Source organism: Melospiza melodia, chromosome 12 (genome assembly GCF_035770615.1).
Source record: "Melospiza melodia melodia isolate bMelMel2 chromosome 12, bMelMel2.pri, whole genome shotgun sequence".
Classification (NCBI taxonomy): Eukaryota; Metazoa; Chordata; class Aves; order Passeriformes; family Passerellidae; genus Melospiza; species Melospiza melodia.
The window spans coordinates 7,499,807-7,523,202 of record NC_086205.1 but is presented as its reverse complement, the minus strand read 5'-3'; the positions used below and the strand labels follow the sequence as shown (position 1 = coordinate 7,523,202).

The 23,396-nt window shown below is 54.1% G+C and overlaps 3 protein-coding genes across 3 annotated transcripts in view; 2 read left to right on the top strand and 1 right to left on the bottom strand.

The window, feature by feature from the left end:
* The window catches only part of UBXN7 (UBX domain protein 7), a 29,143-nt gene extending 22,344 nt beyond the window's left edge, over window positions 1–6,799 (top strand). The window contains exons 10-11 of the mRNA XM_063166627.1: window positions 389–468; window positions 2,036–6,799. Coding sequence (XP_063022697.1) covers window positions 389–468; window positions 2,036–2,197 — 242 coding nt within the window. The 3' untranslated portion in view covers window positions 2,198–6,799. The remainder of the gene's footprint in view (window positions 1–388; window positions 469–2,035) is intronic.
* Window positions 6,800–11,180: 4,381 nt separating this feature from the next.
* Window positions 11,181–15,336, top strand: TM4SF19 (transmembrane 4 L six family member 19). The gene is made up of 4 exons (XM_063166403.1): window positions 11,181–11,357; window positions 11,517–11,585; window positions 14,240–14,424; window positions 15,079–15,336. Exons 1-4 carry the CDS (start codon window positions 11,181–11,183, stop codon window positions 15,263–15,265), a joined length of 618 nt encoding a protein of 205 aa, XP_063022473.1. The 3' UTR covers window positions 15,266–15,336.
* Window positions 15,337–16,625: 1,289 nt separating this feature from the next.
* Window positions 16,626–21,747, bottom strand: NEU4 (neuraminidase 4). The gene is made up of 3 exons (XM_063166625.1): window positions 21,497–21,747; window positions 19,716–19,971; window positions 16,626–18,948 (listed from the first exon to the last, which is right to left on the bottom strand). Exons 1-3 carry the CDS (start codon window positions 21,695–21,697, stop codon window positions 17,927–17,929), a joined length of 1,479 nt encoding a protein of 492 aa, XP_063022695.1. The 5' UTR covers window positions 21,698–21,747; the 3' UTR covers window positions 16,626–17,926.
* Between the last annotated feature and the right edge of the window lie 1,649 nt (window positions 21,748–23,396).

Here is a 23,396-nt window from a genome sequence, read left to right as displayed (position 1 = left end):
TTTGCCTGAAACTCTTCATAGGCTGCCAAGCCTGGTTTCATCCCTTCTTTTAAAAAGCCCTTCTGATTTCCTCCCTCCTTGCCAGCAGACATGTGAGTGATCCAAGAGCAGCACCACTTGGGCACAGCCTGCAGAGCCCTCTGGATTCCCTGACTCGGGTCCTGCCCAGGAGTAAAGTCCACTCTGGTGTAACACAGCTGCTCTGGGCACTGCCTGGGGTCAGTCACTGCTGCTTTGGAAGAGTCTTGGGATAAAAATTTATCTCCACAGCCTGGAACCTTGTGTTTGTCTCCAGTCCCTCACCCTGCTGTGCTGTCCCACCTAAAATCTACCCAGGAGCTCAACTCAGCTGCCCTGGTGTTAACTTGTGATAAATTCCTTTGTGCAGGACCAAAGGCACAGCTGATGCTGAGGTATCCAGATGGAAAGAGGGAACAAGTTTCACTGCCTGAACAAGCTAAACTACTGGTGAGTGGCCTTCATGGGAATCCTTTATGAGTAGAGGAAAGATGAACCTGGAGAATTTCTGTGCCTGGGGAGACACTGTTGAAATTTGATTTAGTAGGAGAGGTGTATCCAGGGAGTGCCTGCCCTGTGATCCAGGTCATTCCTCTCTGGTAGCCACTGGCTCTGTGTGTCTCCACTGCAGCTTGGGTTTTATGTGCACTCCAGTGTCTTCCTGAATCCCCACACTGCTCATTTCCATTATAAAATTACTCTAAATGGTTTTTGCATTAATTGTTAATTACCATAAAATGCTCTCAGCTTTCTCATTTCTGGGGCTTTGTTTCTAAAAGTGGAACTCCTCATTCTCCATCTCTCCCATCATACCCTCCCTTCTGGACGTGGATGTTGGAGCAGACTTTGTAGGAAGTTCTCCCAAAACAAATGTATTACACAACGTTGGTGGTTTTGCATGGGAGGTAGAATTTTGGTCAATTATTGTGCCTCAGATGTGTCTCAGCTGTGCTTTGGCCTCCTTACCTTGGAGAAGTCCATGTGAATGGCATTTCCATCAAAATATTCCAGGGAGCAGAGTGTAAAGAGGTTACTGTGCTCCTGTTTGCCATGAGTTTTCAGGACACAGTGGCCAGTTAAGCTCATTTAAATTTAAATGTAGTCAGTCTAACAGCTGGAGTCATAGGGAAGGCAAAAGCACACCTCATCAGAAGGATTTTGTGTAGATTTGGCAGAAAAGTGTCCTGTCCCTTAAAAAAATGGGGCTATTGCACAGCCAGCAGCTCTAGGAATATACAGTGTCCTCAGCCCATGTTCTCATCCTTGACTCTCCTGCTTGAAAATAAAAGGGAAAAAAAGCTTGACTGCCTTTTGAATGCAGCTTGTTAAGTAAATTTGCACATATTATTAGACATGTAGCACTTGTGAATACTTGAGCAATTCATTTAGGCAGTACAGAAGTGTTAAATTGAAATAAACCCTGACTTTTGGTTTTGACTGTGGAAGTTGAAGGAAATTTATCTCAGCATACGATTTCCCTTCTGCTCTAGAGTCAGCAGAGGAATTTAGCTGAGTCAAGGTTTGTGGGTAAAGACATCTTTTGGTTGCAGAGCTGAGCAAGCAGCATTTGTGCTCATCTCATGTCATCTTCTGGAGCCTTTCAGTCAGATCCAGATTGAGTCTCAGGTGTTTCTTTGTGAACATCATTTCCATGCTGATTTTTTTTTCAGCCTTTAGTTGCTTCCATTTTAAAGCTGGCCAGAACTAGCAAAAGAAATTGCTTAAGGAGAGAGTTGCACTTCAGGAGTTTTAACTGATGATACTGATCAGTTTTAACTGTTGATATAAAACATAAAAAAAATGTTTAAATTTTAATTATTGTGTTGATATTGATGAAGCACTGGCTGCTTTACATACATTATTCCCATGAGGTGCTTATGCTTCCAGTATTACCATGATGCCCTTTCTTCCCCTCAAGCCAAAAAAAAAAAAGAAATGGTGACACTTTTAAAAGGAAAACAGGATTTTTTTCCCATTCTGACTTCTGTGACAGTGGTTTGCTTTCCTTTCTCCCCAGGCTCTTGTGAAGCACGTCCAGTCCAAAGGATACCCCAACGAGCGCTTTGAACTGCTCACCAACTTCCCCAGGAGGAAACTCTCCCACCTGGACTATGAGATCACATTACAGGAGGCAGGCCTGTGTCCTCAAGAGACTGTCTTTGTGCAGGAAAGGAATTAGCACTGTGGCCTGAGTTCTCCCAGCCTTCCTCCCTCTCCTCTTTGCCTGGGACAAGAGTGGTTAAATATGCAGTTAAGGGTCGTGGGATTGCAGTGCTGGAATCAGGCAGCTGACTGGCCCTTCCTTCTCCCTCCTCCTCTCTCTCCCTCCCTTCTCCCTCTCTAGTGACCAAATGAGAGTGCTCAGAGTTTTATTTTCTTCCTCAGCTGCAGAGAGCATTGGGAAGAACATCTTTCCTCTGCTTTCCTGGAATAAAGTAAAACAGTGATCTGTGTATCCAGCATGCTGGAGCTTGGAGTGGCCATAATACACAAACCCTTCTCGCTGCTATTCTTAAATCTGTTTTGTTTAATTTATTTTTGAAAAGAGTGTGTGATGAGGCATGGAGGCATCTCTCTGTAAAGAGAGGGCATAACCTTCAGGGCAGTCTTTCCTTTGTTTGGATTCCCTACACAAAAGGTCTCCATTAACCTTCCAGCCTTCTCTGGTTTTGGAAAGGAGTTGGGTTGAGCCATGACAAAATGCTCTGCTCCACCTAATTCAAAGACTTCTAGATTGCCTGCATGTTTTCCTCCTGCTTTAAATTGCCAGTGGATGTAGTAAAAAAAACAACCAACCCCCCAGAAATCCAACTGTGCTCCATATGGGCTTGACTGCTTGGCCCAGAGGGAAAGCTGTGAGTGCAGTGCTGGAGCAGAACCAGCTCCTTTGTGGGGTGGGTGGGTTATCCATGTTCCCTTCCCTGCATCCTCAAAGTGTCTCCTTATTGCTCTCAGGATTTTGCAAATAACAAGGGTACTGTAAAGGTTTTGGATTCCTGAAAACACCTGCCACAGAGACCTGACAGTCAGTTGGCTTTTTTCCTTTTTTTCTAGGAGTGAGTGGCTTTACAGGGGTTTTACAGCACTGACAGCACTGAGCATCAATTAATGCTTCATAAAACACTTCCCAGCCTGGTGGCTTGAATTCCCTGGGATGAATTTTGTTCTATTTCCATATTCATCTACTGTCACTTACCTCTAAAGCTGCTCCTCGGTGCAGGCTTTCCTTTCAGCTCTGGAGGCTGGCACACAAGTCAGTGCCCTGGTTCTCCTCCAGTGTCTCCACCAGAATGTCATCCTTCAGAAGGATTTTGGATTTTTCTGGCGGAGCTCTTGGCCAGTTGGTGTTTCAGCAGATGGGACAGGAGTTAACTGGCACAGCCCTCAGCACAGTGTGGTGGATTTGTGTATTTACAGCTAAAAACTCAGTTTAACATCATCCTCAATCGCTGAGGAGAAGGCACATGGGACCTGGCATAACTGCTGACTTTTTCTGCCTCTCTCAGATGATTGTCTTTGTTAAAGACCTTAGTAGCCAGAAATTTACATTTTCCAGTTTTTCAAGATATTTTGCCTTTGATTTCATACTAGCATCTGTACTTTGGAACCTTTAAATGCAAGAAATCACAGAAAATGTCTGGCATTCCCCATGAAAACTTCAACTCGCAGCTGTCTCCTGCTCCTAATTGAGCTTTGACATGTAATCATGCAATTGTAGAAGTTGATTTCCCTTTCTGCTGCAGGATGTAGTGTCAGGAAAGCAGATTTTCATCTCAGTTTCCTGATCAGTGTTTGGTGTGACACCAGATGTCATCTTTGGTTTGTAAAGACCCCCAGGTGTGGAGGCTGCTCCCTCCATGGGGAGGTGAGGGGGAGTTTTGTGTTTGGCCTGTGAAGCAGCAGTGGCACCTCTGGACTGAAGGATCCTTTAGTTCCTGCATATCCAGACCCCAAACTCACATTTCCTTGTAATCCTAAAGCTTCCAAAGCAGCTCCAGCTGCCTGGTTGGAATAACAAGAACCAGGTGTGATTTATTGGCACTTTCCCTCCCCTGCCCCTCCTGGGCCTGCTCCTGTGTGTGGGGCTGGGCTGAACTCTGTGATGAGACCAGGAATTGCTCAAAGAGGGAAAAGAAGATTGGGAAGTTGAACATTTACACTGAAAATGGCATTTTCTCGTGGTTTCTAGGAGTTTGTTCTGTTCCAGGAAACTGGGTTGGAGTTTTTCTATCTGTTTCAGTGTGGGTTTTTTTCTATCACCTTTCTTTTGCTTTGCTTTGAGAGCAAGAAACAGAGAAAAAAAAAATTAAGGAATACATATCCCTGCATGTGGCTCTTCTCTTTGTTCATTCCTCTCTCTCTCTCCTTCCCACCCCAAACAAACCCAGTACCACACATCAGCTGTGCTGTGGGGGCTGAAAGCTGAAGAGAAACTGCCCCAACCAGGACACAACCTCTTCATCTCTTCATCCCTTGGGAGGAATGTGGTTGAAAACACGAATCAAGTCCTGCCTGGGACAGGACAGCTCATGGCAGTGAAGGTGATGGGTTGGGCAATATTTAAAGAGTCATTTCTAGATGTGAAATCTGAAGCTCAGATTGCCTTTGCTGGAAAAAATGTGTTAAATTTGGTTGGGAAATACAACGTTGAGCTGTGAAGGACAGAGGAAGCCAATCCTTCAAAAGCTGTGGTTTGTGGCTTCCTGTGGGTGTCACTGGGTCAGGATTTGCTGCAAGAGCAGCAGCAGTGCATGTGGGCAGTGCAGGTTTTTCTGAGTGAGAACTGTCAGGGCTGTTTTGTTTGAAGCTGGAGCTCCCTGCTGCTGCTGCTGATGTTCCTTTGCCTGTGCTCTTCATCTAACACAGCTTTCTTTTGGGATGTAAAACAAATCCCATTTGGTCACAACCAGGATCCTGGAACAGAAAGGGAAACAAGCTCTGGCTTTCCCTGCCAGGTGCAGCTGACACATTTACTTCCCACTTCAGAGGCCCACAGGAAGGTTTTGGATTTTTCTGATGCTGTGTGCTCTTAATTCAAGCTGATTGACCAGCCTCAACATCACAGCATTCCCCACTGACCTGAAAAGGGCAGGTAGAGGCTGGGCCAAACACTTCTGGCCATACTTTTGTTATTTTCTTTAGGATTTGAACAAAATTCTGTGACTTTTATGATTTCTGACATTCATGGATTGCAGTGCATTGCTTTTCCTGGTAAATCTCTTCAGATCTTAGAGGAATGTCCAGGATCTGCAGGTGGCTTTGTAAAATACAGTTGTCTGTAAAAAGCATCCAGATGTACCATTATTCCTAAGTAGATCTAAACAGGAATTTTCCATCAGCTCTTCCTAGAGCTCCCTGACCTTCTCCTCACTGCTAGGGGAAGTGACACCTCTCCTTTATCCAGCTTGTGTTTCACAGGGTCCACGTCCTTCAGAGCTGATTTGTGCACTCAGCCTGCCCTGGCACTGCTGCTGTGGTTGAACCTCTGCAGTAAAATTGAGTTTGGTGCAGGTTTTAGTAACTCAACCTCTCTGCTGAAGGGTCTCAAATTCCTGTTCCTGTCAGAGCAACTGGGACTCGAGCAACAAGGGCTAAATTAAAACCAGTTTTCTTTTGGGGACAGGGCAGCATTTTGGGCTGTTTGTCAGGGAGCAAACACTGCAGAGGTGCTTGAAATGTGGTGGTTTTTTGGTAAACCACATAAAAATGAAATATGAACATAGGGACCTGTGTAGGAATGTCCATGTGAGTGGGAAGATCTGTATCATTTCAGGGCCTCATCACTTCATTGTTATTCCTTTTTAGTTTGTACTAGATGTCACTATTTTCTTCTGGTTTAATCCCCGTTTAGTGAAGTTGATAAAACAGGTGTTCCAAGAGGAGAAGGGGTGGCAGGGATGTGCTTCAGGTGGGTGAAGGACAAAGTCTCTGTCCTTAAGGACTGGCTGTGCCCTGTCTGGCTGTTCCCACAGGCTCTAATCCAGCCTCTGCTCTCCCTCACCCTTTCTATTTATTTATTTTCACAAGTGATTTTCTAGAAGTGGAACAGCTCCTGTTTCAAAGACTGCACAAACTGATGCTGAGCCCTGTGCTGGCTGCGTTGTTGGAAGCACCCACAGGCCTGTGTGGGTTTGGAGCTGGTCAGGTTAATGGATTCCCTTTCTGTGCTGACTTTTTTTCCTGTCTCCTCTTGTCCTTGGGATGCTTGGTGTCTGTGCAGTCCCAACAAACAGAGCCATATTTATCTATTTACACCCAGAGACTGCTGCACCTGCCAGCAGTGCCTCCACCTGCCTCGGGTTATCCCCTGTGTTCCATGGGCACCCTGGGAGGGAGGGCACAAATTGGGGATTTGGGCACTGACAGATCACTGGGAGTGTCTGCAGTGCAGGGAAAAGTCACTTTGGAACTCTTGTGAAGGTGTGGAACTGAAACTGGGGAGCAGGGGAGGAGGTGCTATTTTACATCTGGGTAAAACTCAGCTCAGAGACACCAGACTCTAGGACAGATGGTTTTTTAAAAATGAGGCTGTTTCCTGGAACTGGGGAACATCCAGTTTCTAAGGGACAGCTTTTCACAATGGTCAGTTTATTCAATGATGGCAACTTCACATGGGAGGAGGGAGAGGATTAATTTGGAAGTTTTCAGCTCACTGTGCTGGGAGGGACCAAACTCAAGGAAACCTCTGATCTATATACACAACTGCTGCATTTTTTATAAATATATGTAAATGTCCTATTGTAATATTTGATCCTGGAAATAAAACAAACTGTTTTCAGTAGCTTTCTTCAGCACTTGATTTTTTGGGTTTGGGGTTTATTTGTTGGTTTAGTTCTAATGGAAGTCTGTGCCTGTGTTATTTGTGGAGTTCCTGAGTTTTTCCTTAAAGATACTGGGCTAGAAGGATTAGAAACTTGATGACAGCACTGCCCAGGAAAGTTTCAGGCTGTTGTAGAGGATAGAAAATCTTGAAGTGAGACAAATTTACAGGACCTTGACAGGAAAAATACCTGTATGAAAACTAATATAAAGAGGCAGGGCTGGGATTTCCCATCCTTCCCAATGAAGGAGCAGAGGAAATGGGGGTTTCTATTCTGAACTGTGTCCTCCTGGTGGTGGCAAAGCAGAGCCTCTCACGGAGTTTGGGCTCCTTGGGACATTCCTGTTGTGGCCTGGCATGAAATGCTGAGGAGCAGGGGCCCTTCTGGACCAGGACTTGGCAGGTACAGTGGAGAAACAGAAATTAAGAAATCAGTTTTGGGTCATCCTCATGTTCCTGACTGTAGGTGGGTCTCCACTGTGGAGCTCAGCCCTTCCAGGGTCTTGTAGCTGGAAAACCCTGAACTCTTCACACAGCCTAGGAAAATATTTCCAGTTCCAATTGAGTCGGGAATCTTTTTACATCAGTCTGCAGGTCAAGGAACTGCAGGGATACCTCAAACTCAAAATACCTCTTGGGTTTCATTTACTTATTTTTCCTTTCTGTAAACTTCCAACTTTTCAGTTAATCTGAACTGTAAATTTGGGTGACATTTCTAAGCCCTAAAAGGAATATTGTCCAGCATTGTGTGGGTGTTTCCTCAGTCAGTTTAGCCACAAACACCCTGCAGGGCTTTGTCTAAGGCTGTGTAGTGGCACAAACAGGTTTGCAGGTGCTAAGGAGGGGAGTGGGAGAGCCAGAGGGCTGCTGAACATCTTCCATCCAGGAGCAAGCTGGAGGCAGCTTTGGCACAGAACTTTTCCCTCTCACCAGGTCAGGCTCACTTCAGTCTCTTTGGTTCTCCTTGAAGTCGAACCACCCTTGAGACCCAGCCTGCTGTGCAGATTCCCCAGCCCCAGAGGAGCCTGGGGAGGCAAAGGGCAAAGGGAGCAGGGAGGTGGAAGCTCCTCTTCAGCTCTGAGGAACCATCAGGAGCCCCTGGCCAAGCTGGAATTGTTAGGTGGGACCACATTTGGCTGCACCAGGACTGGGTGACTTGGCAGCAAGCTCCTTGCTGTGCTGACACTTTCCCCAGTTGCACTCTGGTGTGAGGAAGGCAAGCACCCAGCTCCTCACGTGCAGGGCTAAAATTACCCTTCCATGAGGATTATTCTTATAAGGAAAAGATCAGCAGTGCAGGGAGGAGTGTCAGCTGGGTGCTTCACGCTTCCTGGCGTGGGGTTTTCTGTGGGTGATGGAGCAGATCATGTGTGTGCTGAGAGCCTCACTCTGCTGTGACGTAGGGAAGGCACAGGATGAGGTTGCAAAACGTTTTCTTCCAGCAGAGTGAAAAATGGGTTCCCCTCTTTCAAAGTGAGAAAAAGAGAGGAAGGAAAACTTGGATTCTGCTTATCCTGCATGCCTGGATAAATGTCTGACTTCATTTTAGAGACTGATTTGTCTTATTTAAGGAACAAATAGCCTAAGATTAACTCAGGTGCTTGAGCCCAGTGCCAAGGAATGCCAAGGTCAGGGATTCTCCTCTCCCCCATCCCTGCATGGGCCACTCAATTCAGTGTTGGGCTCCATGGTCCTGCTGGGTCCCTTCCCCCTCAGACTATTCTGAGATTCTGTGACTAAAATGGGAATTCCTCTCCTGGTGCCAACTCTGATTTTCCTTTCACAGGGACTGTCTGATAACCTGCTCCTCAGTTTATTTTTGCAAGAGGAATGGAATTGCCTGCTGTAACTCAGCCTCATCCATTCATCTTTTCCCATGGGGCTCTTGGAGGGCTCCCAAAACTCTTCTTTGAGAAGGTTCTTCCTTCTCCCTGCACAGCCCATGAGCAATTCTTCTCTTCGCTTGTGCCACCTGCAACTCCTCTGCCAAAAAAAAAACCTGCAGCTCTTCCTCCTGCCAACAAAACTGCCCCATTTTTGCCATTTTTTGGTGCTGTTGTTTCCCTGACTCCTTTTGTCAGACACAGAGATCATTGATGTTCTCCTGATCCTGTTCCTCACCACCTCTGTGGGAATTGGAGTTTCCCTGTTGCACGTTAACTGCCAGCCATGGCAGATAGGAAATGCTGATATCTGGTGATTTATAATAATGAAGATACCCAGAAATAACCTTCCTCTCTCAATTTTATCACCAAGGCATGAGACACATGGTGGTGGGGAGGCACTCAGCACCTGAGGAAAAGCTGAGACACCTGTGAGGAGCAAAGGGTGGGAGGTAGGAGCCAGTAGACACAGGGGAATGTTTATTCTGTAGCTTTTATTGAATATTAGAGAGGAAAGCATTATCCCAACAGGGTGTTGCAGGAATAACTATGTTCAATATTCAACCAGGCAGTGGTAGAACCCTTAAAATCTGAGGGTGTGCCAGTTTGGGTGAGCCCTGCAGGGTAAATTCTGAAATGGGGAAGAGCAGGGCAGAGGCTGGCTCATGCAGCCACTCATCCTTCCCTGGGATGGGGACATGGCCAGCGGGTCATGCCCTGGTGGGCGGCCCTTGGGGGCTGAGGTGTCACAAATAGCCACATAAATAGGGTGATCCTCGGGGCTCAGCAGGGCTGGGCACTGCTGCTCTGAGAGACATCACTCCAGGTAAGCTGGGAAGGGGGGAGAAGCTCCCTGGGCTCTGCTGGAATCTCTCTGTGCTTTTGGTGATGGGGCTGGGCTGGCAGAAGGACGCAGGACCAACCTGCTGTCCAGATGGACACAGGAGCACCTGCACTTGGGGTTTGTCTGTGGAGCTGGCTGAGAGCTGCGTGCTCAGGGGGTGTTTGGAAGGGACAGCATTCCCTGGGAGATTCCCAGGGGAAAGAGATTCCTGCCATCCCCAGGGAGAGGGCAGTGCTGGAGGGGAAGGAGTGCTTGGAGAGGTGGCAGAGAGAGGAGCAGAAAGGTGAGAGCCCAGGCTGTGAGCTCAGAGGGGCTGGAGCTGCTCCAGAAGGTGGAGGGGTGGTGGGACTCAGCACAGGGCAGGAAACAACCACACACAACCCCTGGACTGCAGGCAGGGATTGAAGGGGGGCAAAGAGGCCCTGAATTCCCTGCAACCAAGGCAGGAGGATGGAAATCAAGAAGGGTGGGATTTTAGGACACGTGGAGCTGATGGTTCCCCTCAGGTGTCTCAGAGCCCTGTCCCTCATGCTCAGCCCTCGCCAGTGCCCTGCTGGGGCTGGTCCTGAGCAGATGCCCTGGACTGGTGTCCCCCAGCCCCTGGGGCAGTGCCAGAGCTGGATGTGCTGCCCTGGGCTCCTCCCTGGCCCTGGGGCCTGCAGGAGGGGCTGGGAGCTCTTCCACAGAGCCAACCACGGTGCCACAGACGCTGCTGCTTTGCAAAGCCAGAGCAAGAAACAGCCTGACCTGGGAACCTGTGCAAAATGGGCTGCAATCAAGCAGGAAAGGGGAAAATGCATGAGCCCAACTTCAAGCCAAGAGAACTGAGGGTAGAGAAGAGCTGGGAGCCAGGACAGCAGCAAACCATGCTGTATTCAGCAGTGCCAGAGTGACCAAAGGACATCCTCTACAGAAAGGGGCTTGTAGGTGCAGAGGAGAGGCAATTTTGGACAAGGTAGCACCTGGAGATGGGCAGGTGCTTTCTAGATAAACTCATAACTTAATAGCTCATAACTTCCATGCTGGTGGAACTGGAGGATAATTAATAATGTTTTCTTAATTAAATTTAATCAGTTTCATACTCAGACCTCTGGCAGGGACAGGGATGGAATTGCTGTTGGATTAAATTGGAGGCTGATGTGCTTTCACAAGTCCTGTACAAGGATTTTATCTCTTTCCTGGCTCCCTCCTGCTCATTGTAAACCCTGAAAGCCAAGCTGAGCTGTGCTGGGCGCTTGGCTCCGTGCAGTAACATTTCCATACAATCTCGGACTGGGTTTGGTTGGAGGGACCTTAAAGAAAAAAAACCAAAACATCTCTCCCTGCCAGGAGCTGGGACACATTTGGGAAGAGCCACACAGCTCTTGGGGTTTGGTGTAGGAACACTAGTGGCCATTTGGCAAAGAAATAATAGAATTTCCATTGGGAATTGCCCTCCCTCAGGTCGGGGCAGTGCCAGCAGGGTGGGCTGGCACCCAAAGCACAACCCAGCAGCTCCCACGCACCCACAGCTGCGGGATGGGCTCGGGGTGGGGACCCCTCGGGGCGCTGCAGGGCCCAACGCGGCCCCTTCCTCTCCTCCTCCTCTTCCTCCCCGTGCCCTCACAGGACGGCCATGTGCGTGGGGAAGTGCAGCCGGATCGTGGGGCCGTGCCTGCTGGTGCTGGGCACGCTGTCCGTGCTGGCCAGCATCCTGCTGCTGTTCCCGGGCGGAGCATCCCGCTACCTGCTGCAGGGACACCTGGGCCGCCACGCCCGCGCTCTGCCGGGGCTCTGGGGCGGCGGCATCGCCGTGAGTACCGCGGGCACGGCGCCCTTCCCGCGGGACGGGATGCAGAGGGGCAGGGGAATGGAGCGGGGCCGGGGCATGGAGCGGGGCAGGCGGCTCCCCTTGGTCCCCCAGCTGTGGTTCTGTGCCCCTGGTCCCCCAGCTCCGGTTCTGTCCCCGCAGGTGCTGCTGGCAGCGATCCAGGTGACGGCGCTGGGCTGGCAGCGCCCCGGCTGCTCCGGCCGCCACAGCGTAAGCCAAGGGAGCCGGGATGGACCAGCGCGGGTGGGGCCGGGAACGAGTGGGGATGGGGCGGGAGGCAGCTCCTCCACTGTGGGACAGGGCAGGGACCCTCCTGTGCCGTGGGACAGGGCAGGGACCCTCCTGTGCCGTGGGACAGAGCAGGGATCCTCCTCTCCCCCGACCCCACCAAGACAGGGCGGGGATCCTCCCCTTCCATGGCCCCACCTGGGCCAGAGATCCTCCTCTGCCATGGCCCCAGGGTGGGACAAGGCGGGGATCCTCCTGTGCCGTGGAACCGCGGTGGGACAGGGCAGGGATCCTCCTGCGCCGTGATCCTGCCGGGGGACAGGGCAGGGATCCTCCTCTGGCCCCACCTGGGACAGGGCAGGGACCCTCCTGTGCCGTGGGACGGGGCAGGGATCCCCCTCTCCCCCGGCTCCCGTGGGTTGTGTCGGATCCCCCTCTCCTGTGCTGGGCACAGACCCTTTCTCAGGTGCCAGGTGGGATGTGGAGCGCCCCTGTCCCGCACGGCCCTGAGACAGGGAGCTGCTCTCCAGTGGCCCCATGGCAGGGTGCCATGGCAGGGTGTCCCCTGTGGCAGGGTGCCCCGGCAGGGTGTCCCCTCCCCAGGGCACAGGGCTCCAGGGAGTACCGGGATGGGCTCCAGGGAGTACCGGGATGGGCTCCGGGGAGTACCGGGATGGGCTCTGCGGGTCGCTGCCACCCAAGCGGTGCCTCCATCCCCAGGCACAGCTGGGCAGGGCCGTTCCCCTCCCAGACAAGCTGAGCTGGTTTGTGCCCGCTGACCGTGTGTGTCCCCTGACCGTGTGTCCCCCCTGACCGTGTGTGTCCCCCCTGACCGTGTGTGTCCCCCCCTGACCGTGTGTGTCCCCCTGACCGTGTGTGTCCCCTGACCGTGTGTCCCCCCTGACCGTGTGTGTCCCCCTGACCGTGTGTGTCCCCCCCTGACCATGTGTGTCCCCTGACCGTGTGTGTCCCCCCCTGACCGTGTCCCCCTGACCGTGTGTGTCCCCTGACCGTGTGTGTCCCCCTCTGACCGTGTGTGTCCCCCCTGACCGTGTGTGTCCCCTGACCGTGTGTCCCCCCTGACCGTGTGTGTCCCCCTGACCGTGTGTGTCCCCTGACCGTGTGTCCCCTGACCGTGTGTGCCCCGCTGACCGTGTGTGTCCCCCCTGACCGTGTGTCCCCTGACCGTGTGTGTCCCCCTCTGACCGTGTGTGTCCCCCTGACCGTGTGTCCCCTGACCGTGTGTGTCCCCCCTGACCGTGTGTGTCCCCTGACCGTGTGTGTCCCCCCCTGACCGTGTGTGTCCCCCCCTGACCTTGTGTCCCCCCCTGACCGTGTGTGTCCCCTGACCGTGTGTGTCCCCCTGACCGTGTGTCCCCCGCTGACCGTGTGTGTCCCCTGACCGTGTGTGTCCCCTGACCGTGTGTGTCCCCTGACCGTGTGTCCCCCCTGACCGTGTGTGTCCCCCCTGACCGTGTGTGTCCCCTGACCGTGTGTGTCCCCCTGACCGTGTGTGTCCCCTGACCGTGTGTGTCCCCCCCTGACCGTGTGTGTCCCCCCCTGACCTTGTGTCCCCCCCTGACCGTGTGTCCCCCCCTGACCGTGTGTGTCCCCCCTGACCGTGTGTGTCCCCCCTGACCGTGTGTGTCCCCCTGACCGTGTGTCCCCCCTGACCGTGTGTGTCCCCCCCTGACCGTGTGTCCCCCCCTGACCGTGTGTGTCCCCCTGACCGTGTGTGTCCCCCTGACCGTGTGTGTCCCCTGCTGACCGTGTGTGTCCCCTGACCGTGTGTGTCCCCCTGACCGTGTGTGTCCCCCCCTGACCGTGTGTGTCCCCCCTGACCGTGTGTGTCCCTTCTGACCGTGTGTGTCCCCTGACCGTGTGTGTCCCCTGACCGTGTGTGTCCCCCCCTGACCGTGTGTGTCCCCTGACCGTGTGTGTCCCCCCCTGACCGTGTGTCCCCCCTGACCGTGTGTCCCCCCTGACCGTGTGTGTCCCCTGACCGTGTGTGTCCCCTGCTGACCGTGTGTGTCCCCCCTGACTGTGTGTCCCCCCTGACCGTGTGTGTCCCCATGACCGTGTGTGTCCCCTGACCGTGTGTGTCCCTTCTGACCGTGTGTGTCCCCTGACCGTGTGTGTCCCCTGCTGACCGTGTGTGTCCCCCCTGACTGTGTGTCCCCCCTGACCGTGTGTGTCCCCATGACCGTGTGTCCCCCCTGACCGTGTGTGTCCCCCTGACCGTGTGTGTCCCCTGACCGTGTGTCCCCCCTGACCGTGTGTGTCCCCTGACCGTGTGTGTCCCCCTCTGACCGTGTGTGTCCCCCTGACCGTGTGTGTCCCCCTGACCGTGTGTGTCCCCCCTGACCGTGTGTGTCCCCCTGACCGTGTGTGTCCCCCCTGACCGTGTGTGTCCCCCCTGACCGTGTGTCCCCCCTGACCGTGTGTGCCCCCTGACCGTGTGTGTCCCCCCCTGACCGTGTGTGTCCCCCCCTGACCGTGTGTGTCCCCATATCGTGTGTGTCCCCCCAGACCGTGTGTGTCCCCTGACCGTGTGTGTCCCCCCAGACCGTGTGTGTCCCCTGACCGTGTGTGTCCCCCAGACCGTGTGTGTCCCCTGACCGTGTGTGTCCCCGCAGGCCCTGCTGTCCGTGCTGCTCTCCAAGCTGGCGCTGCTGGGCTCCGCCGCCTGCTTCGTGCTCTGCGGGGTGGGGCTGAGCACGGGCCCGCTCTGCCTGCACAACAGCACCGCGCCGGGGCCCGGGCACGCCGCCCTCTGGGGATACCCATTCCTGGACCCCATCGACCTGGGGGCTGGCGCCAGGTGAGGGCTGAGCCGCCGCTGCCTCGTTAATTCATTGCTAATTAAGTGGGTTGATGCAGGGGGTGGGATATGCGGGACCCTGGTAGCTCGAGGAATCCTCACCTTCCGTGGGTTTCCGCGTGCTGCTTTCCATCTTCATCATCCTCCCAACTCCCAGCTGAAGTAATTGTACTATCAAGTGACAGAATAGAACTTAAATAAGAAGTTGCAGCACTGTTTGCTAGCTTATTATGAGGTGGAATCGTCCCTTTGCATTCACTGTTTGAACCCCACTGCTCCCATTTCTTTACTTCAGACTCTTACCAACACTTCATCATATCTGAACCCATGGGCAATGTTTTATTCCAATGATTTTGCACTGGAATATCTTGACGCTAGCTTCCATGAGTTTTCTTCCAGTGGCCAGGTCAATTCTCAGAGAGATGGCAGAATTAGTCATTGTATAGGTTCCTTTCCCTCCTGTCAAAATAATTCTGTTCTCTTTTTAGATTCACACACGAGTACATGTGATTCTTCTAACTATTCCTTTTCTTACCTGCTCCTTGCTTTTTTTGCTTCTAAGCTTTTATTCTGCTTATCCTCCGGATGAAGGGTGGGATGTCTGGGGGATGTTTTGTGGATCCTGGAGAACCTTGTCCCCTTGCTGCCACCCAGGGCCGAGAATTACCTGTACCACCGGAGCTCCTGGAGCACCTGCCTGGAGCCCGAGGGCATCGTGGCCTGGCACGTGGCGCTCTTCTCGCTCCTGCTGCTCCTCAGCGCTGCCGAGATGCTGCTGGCGCTGCTCCAGATCCTCAACGGGCTCCTGGGCTGCCTCTGTGGCTCCTGTGATGGCAAGTAGGGCCCTGCCAGGAGGAGGTGCCACCCCGGTGTCCCTGGCTGCTGGCACAGAGGGCGCAGCCGGAGCGGTGACACCAGCCCGGTGTGAGACAGACAGAGCCCCCAGGGATGGATGGACACCCCGGGGCTGGAGCAGCTGGTGGGCATGAGGAGCCGAGGGCTGCTCCTGTGCACATCCCCTGGCCTGGGCTGTGTCCCCTCCCTTGGGGCCTTTGGGGCTGGGACTGGCCTGGTAAGGGATGGAGGGCAGGACCTGGCTGCCAGCAGCTGCCTCGGCCACTCCTTGTGATTCTGAAAGGAGAAGAACTGAAGGCAGAGAACCTCAAGATACTGAAAGGAGGCAGAGGACATTTCCTGACATAATTTGGAGCATTAGAGAGCAGGCACTCCTTATCCCAGGGCTGGACACACGCAGGGTATCTCCTCTGACCAAATGTGTGCCGTGGAGCCTCACAGCAGGGTTTGTTCCACCATGGTCAGACAGGTTCATTACAAGGGGCTTCCTAGAGAACACTTTGCCTAGAACCAGTTTCCATGCCTCCATCCCTTCCTGGAAGGGATTTTTGATCCTGGAGATTTGTCTGCAGGGGTGTCTGCTGGTTCTTAGTGCCCCAATGCCACGACCTTGCCTTGAACCTCTCTCAGGGCACTGCTGTTTCTTGTTACATAACTTTGCCACAAAAGTCACCATGTTCCAAAATGTTAATTTTTGAATCCAGAGGAGTTACTTAATCTGCTATAAAACTATAAATATAGCTTAATTATTTGAGGTTGACATCCTCACTAAAAGACAAATAAATCTGTGGCCTCACATCAGTGAACACCCAGCATTACATATTAGCACCCAAAAAGACAGTCAGATCTGAAAGTTCCATCAGAAGACTTGGCCATTTGTTGTAGCTTTGAGTTTTCCAAGAAAACCAACACCCTGAAAATAAATCTCCATTCAACACACACCATGTGCACTAAGCTCCCAAGATAACACAGCAACAACAGTGGTCAAGGGATTTGTCCTGATAGGGAAGAAACCAAGTTTACATGAAATGTTTTAGGGATTGTCAGCAACCATCAGGTGTAAATCAATCACCTTGACAGCTCATCTGTCTCATTACCTGTTTCTCCAGTGGTTCCAGATGTGTTTAGCATCCTGTGTGTGTGACTTTTACACCCTTTTGTCTCACTTCCAGTTAGTCTTTAAGTTCTATTTTGCAGCTTCCAGGGAACTGAAAATTTCTATTCTACACGTTGTCTGTCCCTTGCCAGCCTCCACCCACCCTGGTGGAAAATGAGGCATGGTGGTGTCAAAGACTGAAGAGCTGGACATTGCTGTTAATCAGTTTTGTTAATCAGTGCATATTTAGGGCAGTTTTGTTAATCAGTGCGTGTTTAGGGCAGCTGAGCTGGTGTTTGTCCCCTGCACAGGGCAGGGGAAGGAGCCTGAGGAGCTGGAGCTGTGCTGGGGGAGGCAGAGCAGGAATTGAGGTGTAACCCCCAAATTTCACCACACACAAGTGTCAGGAGCAGCTGCTGCTCGTTCCCCACTCCTGTGCTCAACACCTCCCCAAACCTTACAGCACCCAGCGTGGGCCTGATGGGCTGACGAGGGTCAGAGGAGAGCCCTGATGGCCCTGGCACATTAAAAACCCAAATCCCAGAGCAGACAAAACAGCAGCTGGGTCATTGGGGTGGCTGAACCCCAGCTGGCACCTGAGAACCACCCAGCCACTCACCTCCATGCTGTGGGAGGGGAGAGAATGAGAGGGGTAAATGTGAGACATCTCCTGGGTTGCCGTAAAAACACTTTAATAATTGAAATAATAATAATAATAAATTGTAATGAAAAGGAAAATAACAAAGAAAAATCACTAAAACCCCAGACAGACAGAAATGCAATAAAAATATTTCTTTATCATCAGCCCAAATATAAAACCCAACCCCATCCCAGCTACAATGAAGGAACAGAACTTTACCCCAACCCAAACCCCAGGCTGCCTCCCCCTGCACTGCTGCTGCTGCCCCCCAGTATTTGCTTCCAGAGGTGCCTCTTGCTTGGAGAGGAGCCTGAGGCTGGGCTGGGTGTCACAGACACATTTTATGAAAAATCCTTTCCTTAGGATTCTTTCTCCTGAGAAGCTGAGAGGCCTCAGAATTGAAATGTAAACAATGGTTATCTGCTGCTGTGGAATGCAACAAGTGCAGCTTTGATTGGTCCGTGTTGGTTGTTTTTAATTAATGGCCAGTCACAGTCAGCTGGCTCGGACTCTCTGGTCACTCACAAGATTTTATTATCATTCCATTCCTTTCTATCCCTTGCAAGCCTTCTGATGAAATCCTTTCTTCTATTCTTTTAGTACAGTTTTAATATATCATTTTCTTTTAATACAATATATATATAATGAAATAATAAATCAGCCTTCTGAAACATCGCTCAACATTCTCATCTCTTCCCTCGTCCTGAGACCCCTGTGGACACCACCAGAGCTGGGGGCAAAACCCTCCCCACCCAAAACAGAATTTAAAAAACAGCAATAAAAGTGAGACAAACCCCATTGAGGGGACAGTGACACACCTCCGTGTGCTGCTGCCGCGCTGGATGGCGGCAGGACCCAGCCAAGGGTTGATGCTCCAGGGTGGTGACGGTGGAAGCTGCCCTGGGCGGGCTCTAGGAGACGAAGCAGCTCCTCCTCCTCTTCCTCTTCCTCTTCCCCCGCGGGCGAGCAGCGGCTGTCAGGGGGATGTTCTGGAGCACGTCGTGCAGCGTGAACATGCTGAAGGAGATCTGCTCGTAGGGACTCCTCACGCCGTTCTCGTAGAGGCAGGCGAAGGCGGTGGCGGTGCCGCCGGCCGGGGCCGCGTCCCGCTGCGGCAGCTGCAGGCACGCCAGGTCCGAGTAGGCGCTCGGGCCCTCGTAGATGACCCAGGGCTCCGTCCAGCTCTCGGCGTCCCTGGGGAAGGTGCTCAGGTGGACGCCCATGTTCACCCGCGACATGGGGCTGGTGGGGTGCGAGTACAGGATCCACGTCGGCGCTTGGAAGAAGGGAGCGGGGCTGGGGCTGGCTGCAGAGTCCCCCCGCGCCGAGGCGACGCTGTGGGCATCACCGCGCTGCCCTGGGGCGGCACAGCGCTCACGGGGCTCACGGCGGCTGCCGGCGGGCAGCTCGGCATCTCCCGCCTGTTGTGTGGGCGAGCGCCCGAACCCGCGGAGCGCCCCGGGGAGCAGCGGGCACGCCGAGCCCCGGGAGGGCGCCCCGGTGTCCCGGGAGGCGGCGGGGACGTACACGAGCGGTGCGGGGAAGCCGATGACGCTGCCGTGGCAGCCGTGGGGCGGCTCCACCAGCCGCTGCACCAGCTGCCCCCCGTGGAACACGGCCCCGTCGTCCGTGCTCAGCGCCTGCACCCTGAAGCCCAGCGGGCTGCGGGCGTTGCAGTAGAGCACGTTGGACCCGTCCTCCTCATCCACCGACACCAGCTGGCACTCGCCCGACTGCAGGTTGGGGATGAACTCGCCGAAGCGCCAGGCGCGGCCGTGGTCGTCGCTGTAGAAGGCGAAGGAGTGCGGGGTGGTCTTGCAGAGCTGCCCGAAGCACTGCTTGCAGTCGATGTGGTAGCTGTAGGCGGGCACCAGCAGCCGCCCCGAGCGCAGCTGGATGCCGTGCCCGGGGCCCAGCGCGAACGTCGCCCAGTCTGGGGAGAGGAGGTGGCATCGGGTGAAGGTGGGGTGGGTTAAAGAGCGACCGCCGCGGTGCCCTGCCATGCCCAGCGTGGGAGGGTCCCCGGGGCTTCCTCTCGAGTGGGGGAGTGGGAGGGCAGCAGAGCCCAGTGCTGCCTAGCTGTCCCCACGCCTGCCTCTCCATCTTCTCCCCACTCCCAGTAACAGACATGGACACTCCCTCCATCCCTTCTCCAACCCCCTCTGCTTGAGTTCCTCCTCCACCTATTTGGAAGCTTGTGGGATTCCCATGTCAAAGTCACCCCCAGCAATGTCCCTGGTGGCTCCAGGAGAGCAAAAGCCAGGGCCAGCCCCGTGCTGGCTGCTGTCCCCTTGTCACAGACATCTTTTATGAAAAATCCTCTCCTTAGGATTTTTCCTCCTGAGAAGCTAGGAGGCCTCAGGAATAAAATGTAAACAATGGTTATCTGCTGCTGTGGAATGCAACAGGTGCATCTGTGATTGGTCTCATGTGGTTGTTTCTAATTAATGACCAACCACAGTCAGCTGGCTCAGACTCTCTGTCCAAGCCACAAGCCTTTGTTACCATTCCTTCTTTTTCTATTCTTAGCTAACCTTGTGATGAAATCCTTTCTTCTATTCTTTTAGTATAGTTTTAACATAATATATATCATAAAATAATAAATCAAGCCTTCTGAAACACGGAGTCAGACCCTCATCTCTTCCCTCATCCTCAGACCCCTGTGAACACGGTCACATCCCCTGTCCCCCAGCTGGGTACCTTTGATGGTGGCCCCGATGACCTGCTGTGTCAGGTCTGTGGCCGTGCTCCAGCTCAGGCCCTGGTCGGCGCTGGTGACACAGCACAGGCGGGTGACATTCTGGCCGGTGACAATCTGGTAGGCTTCGGGCGTCCTGCCCAGCACCGTGATGAAGAAGAGGAAGAGGGTGCCCGTGAACTCGTCGTAGAGCGGGCAGGGGTTCATGGAGCGGTGGTGCTGCAGCGTGGCCGTCTCCAGCACACGCATGTCTTCCCACTGCCCGCGGAGCAGGAGGAGGAGGAGAGCACACACAGGGGTAAGGACCACCCCAGAGCTGTGGCTGCCCCATCCCTGAAGTGTTCCCGGCTGGGTTGGATTGTCGGAACCCAGGAAATTCCTTGGACTGCCCTGGAGGACTCAAGACCCTGACAGGGGGCTCAGAGACCTTGGCACAGAGCCCAAGACACCCGTGACTTTGATTTTGACCCATGGAGCAAATGACCACCTTTATATGAAGAATTACAAGTCAAGAGAGCTTAAGTCGAATAATAGTTAGTTTGTCATAATAGTTAGTTTGTCACAGGGTGAAAAATAGATTTTTGAGGTTTTTAGAATGAGGGCTTGGAGTCCCAAGATGGAGGAATTTGGGCAAACCCTGTCCTTCTTCTTTCTTCTTCCTAGCCTCCATGTTCCAGGTGGTGCTGGCACTTTTAGATTGGTTTAAGGTAGAAACTCACTGTCTAACATAGGTGATAGGTATTGGGAAGATATGGTAAATAATGTACAAGTAGATTTTAGTATAAAAAGATAACACCACCGCTGAGGCAGGCAGAGTGCCTCAACCCGACCTGCCAGACATACCTCAGTGGGTCAGAGAAAGAATGCGATAGATAAGAAATAACAAACAACCTTGAGAACGACAACAGAAGAATCCTGACACTCCTTATGATTGCCAGGCTGGGAAAAAGAGACTTGTACATATCTCAGAGTCACTGTGACCAGCAGAGATTCTGAGACTGGATGGGGCTTGCAGCAACCTGGGATAATGAAGGCGTTCCTGCCCGTGGCAGGGCACAGAGTGAGATGGCCTTTGAGATCCCTTCCAACCAAAACCGACCCGTGGCCCTGTGATTCCCGCCAGCCACGCTCCCCTCCCCGTGCGGCTGTGGCACACCGTGCCATGGGCACATCCCCAGAGCCATCCTCCAGAGCCCGCTGTGGCACACCGTGCCATGGGGACATCCCCAGAGCCATCCTCCAGAGCCCGCTGTGGCACACCGTGCCATGGGGACATCCCCAGAGCCATCCTCCAGAGCCCGCTGTGGCACACCGTGCCATGGGGACATCCCCAGAGCCATCCTCCCTCCCCGTGTGGCACACCGTGCCATGGGGACATCCCCAGAGCCATCCTCCAGAGCCTGCTGTGGCGCACCGTGCCATGGGGACATCCCCAGAGCCATCCTCCCTCCCCGTGTGGCTCTCCCCAGAGCCCGCTGTGGCACACCGTGCCATGGGCACATCCCCAGAGCCATCCTCCCTCCCCGTGTGGCACACCGTGCCATGGGCACATCCCCAGAGCCATCCTCCCTCCCCGTGTGGCACACCACGCCATGGGGACATCCCCAGAGCCATCCTCCCTCCCCGTGTGGCTCTCCCCAGAGCCCGCTGTGGCACACCACGCCATGGGGACATCCCCAGAGCCATCCTCCCTCCCCGTGTGGCTCTCCCCAGAGCCCGCTGTGGCACACCGTGCCATGGGCACATCCCCATTGTGTCCCCAGGCTGGCACACCGTGTCCCACCTCCACGAAGGTGCCGTAGACGGAGCCGCGGCGCAGCACCAGCAGGTTGGCGTGGGCATCGTCGGCGCTGAGGCGCTCCTCGGCGAAGGCCAGCAGCTTGGCACCGCAGGGCAGGTAGAGCAGGGCGGGCACTCGGTACGTGACACCGCTGGACTCCCTCTCGAACAGCACGGTGCGCGCCGGGAAGTGCCGGGAGCCCATGGCAGCGGCTGCGGCACAGGGATGCGGGGGGATGATGGATGAAGGCGAGGGGAGAGGCTGATGATTTTTTTAAGATTTTCCAAGCTTTTCTAAGCTGTCTAATGTTAACGTTCTTGTAGCGGACTTTCTCACACACTTTCTGTAAGTAACTCGTTGTTTTGCATTCTTTTGTGGAGGAGGAGAAAGTTGATAGACTGGTGGTTTGTCCAGTGTCATTGGAGAGGCGGCACTGTCACCCTCCAATCCACTGTCACTCTTGGAAAGCTGTAAATGTTGGAGTCAGAATATATAAACTTCCCTTTTCCTTCACCCTGAGAGCAGCTGTGTGTGCTTGTGTTCTTTCGTGTCCCATAGCGACTGCTGGGCATGGCCAGGGTTGTGGGGCTGTCCTAGGAAGGGTTTGGGGTTTATTTGGTGGGCTGGGGTCGGGGCAGCCCCCGGAGCAGGGATGGGGTGGAGAGGGGCTGAGTGTGTGCTGGCCACTCACCACAGCTCAGAGGTGCCAGGGCATGGGGTACCAGCGAGGAGGCTGAGCTGGGAACCCCAAAATAAATGAAATAAATGAATTTGATCTGAATTTAAGATGCCTGTCTGGGAAATCAAGGCCAGTGAGCAGAGAGCAGGGTGAGCCCTGCAGCTCCGTGCACTGGGAGGGCAGAGCCCACAGAGGAGACCCCGGAGCAGCCCAGGCTCATGGGGACAGGGTCAGGGGGTGTTCCTGTGTCCCTGCTGCCTCCAGTGACACGGACCCAGCTGAGCCCCTGTTCCCGCTCCTCTGGGGGGGGATCCTGAGCCGCACAGCACGGACAGGGGGTCCCCAGCTGGGCTGTCCCTGTGGCACCGAGTGAGAGCTGTCCCCAAAGCCTTTCCTTCAGGGACAGGCCAGCTGTGCCCTGCTGACATATCCCTACACTTCCCTGGAGATTATCACCGCAGAAGGAGATGGCCTCCACCGCAGGCTCAGCTGGAGCTGTCACCTGTGGCTTCATCAGGAGCGTTTGCTGATTCAATCCCCCCGAGAAAGCGATGTCACTCACCGTGTCCCGCTCAGCCGCGTGTCCCCTCTGTGTCCCACCATGGGGTGACGCCGGCTCCGGGCAGAGCTGTGCCCTCCCTGCTCGGCCCCCCAGTCCCGCAGGGTCCCCCCTCCGCTGGTCACGGGGTCCCCGCTCGAATCCCTGACTCAGCAGCGGCGCACAAAGGAGCCCTTATGGCCGGAGCGGGGCCCGAGGCTGCCCAGACACCCTGCCCGGAGCCCCGAGGGGAAGCGAGGGCAGCCACGGCATCTCCTGCCTCAGTTTCCCTCCTCCTGCAGGCTGGGAGAGGCCAGACAGGGGCTCCAGCCCGTGATCACCACAGTGCACCCCACTGTGAGCTCCCCAGCCCGGGAGCTGTGGGACAGAGGGGCTCAGCCCTCCCACGACCCCCAATCTTCTGTGGAGCCCCAGCCCTCCCAACCTTTCCATCATCCCCAGCACCACAGGATCCACAAACTGCCCAGGAACCTCAGCCCTGCCAGGACCCCCAATCTCCCGTGGAGCCCCAGCCCCCCCAGGATCCCCAGCACCACAGGATCCACAAACTGCCCAGGAACCCCGGCCCTCCCAGGATCCCCAACCTTCTGTGGAGCCCCAGCCCTCCCAGGACCCCCAATCTTCCATGGATCCCCCGCTCTCCCAGCCTTTCCAGGATCCCCAGC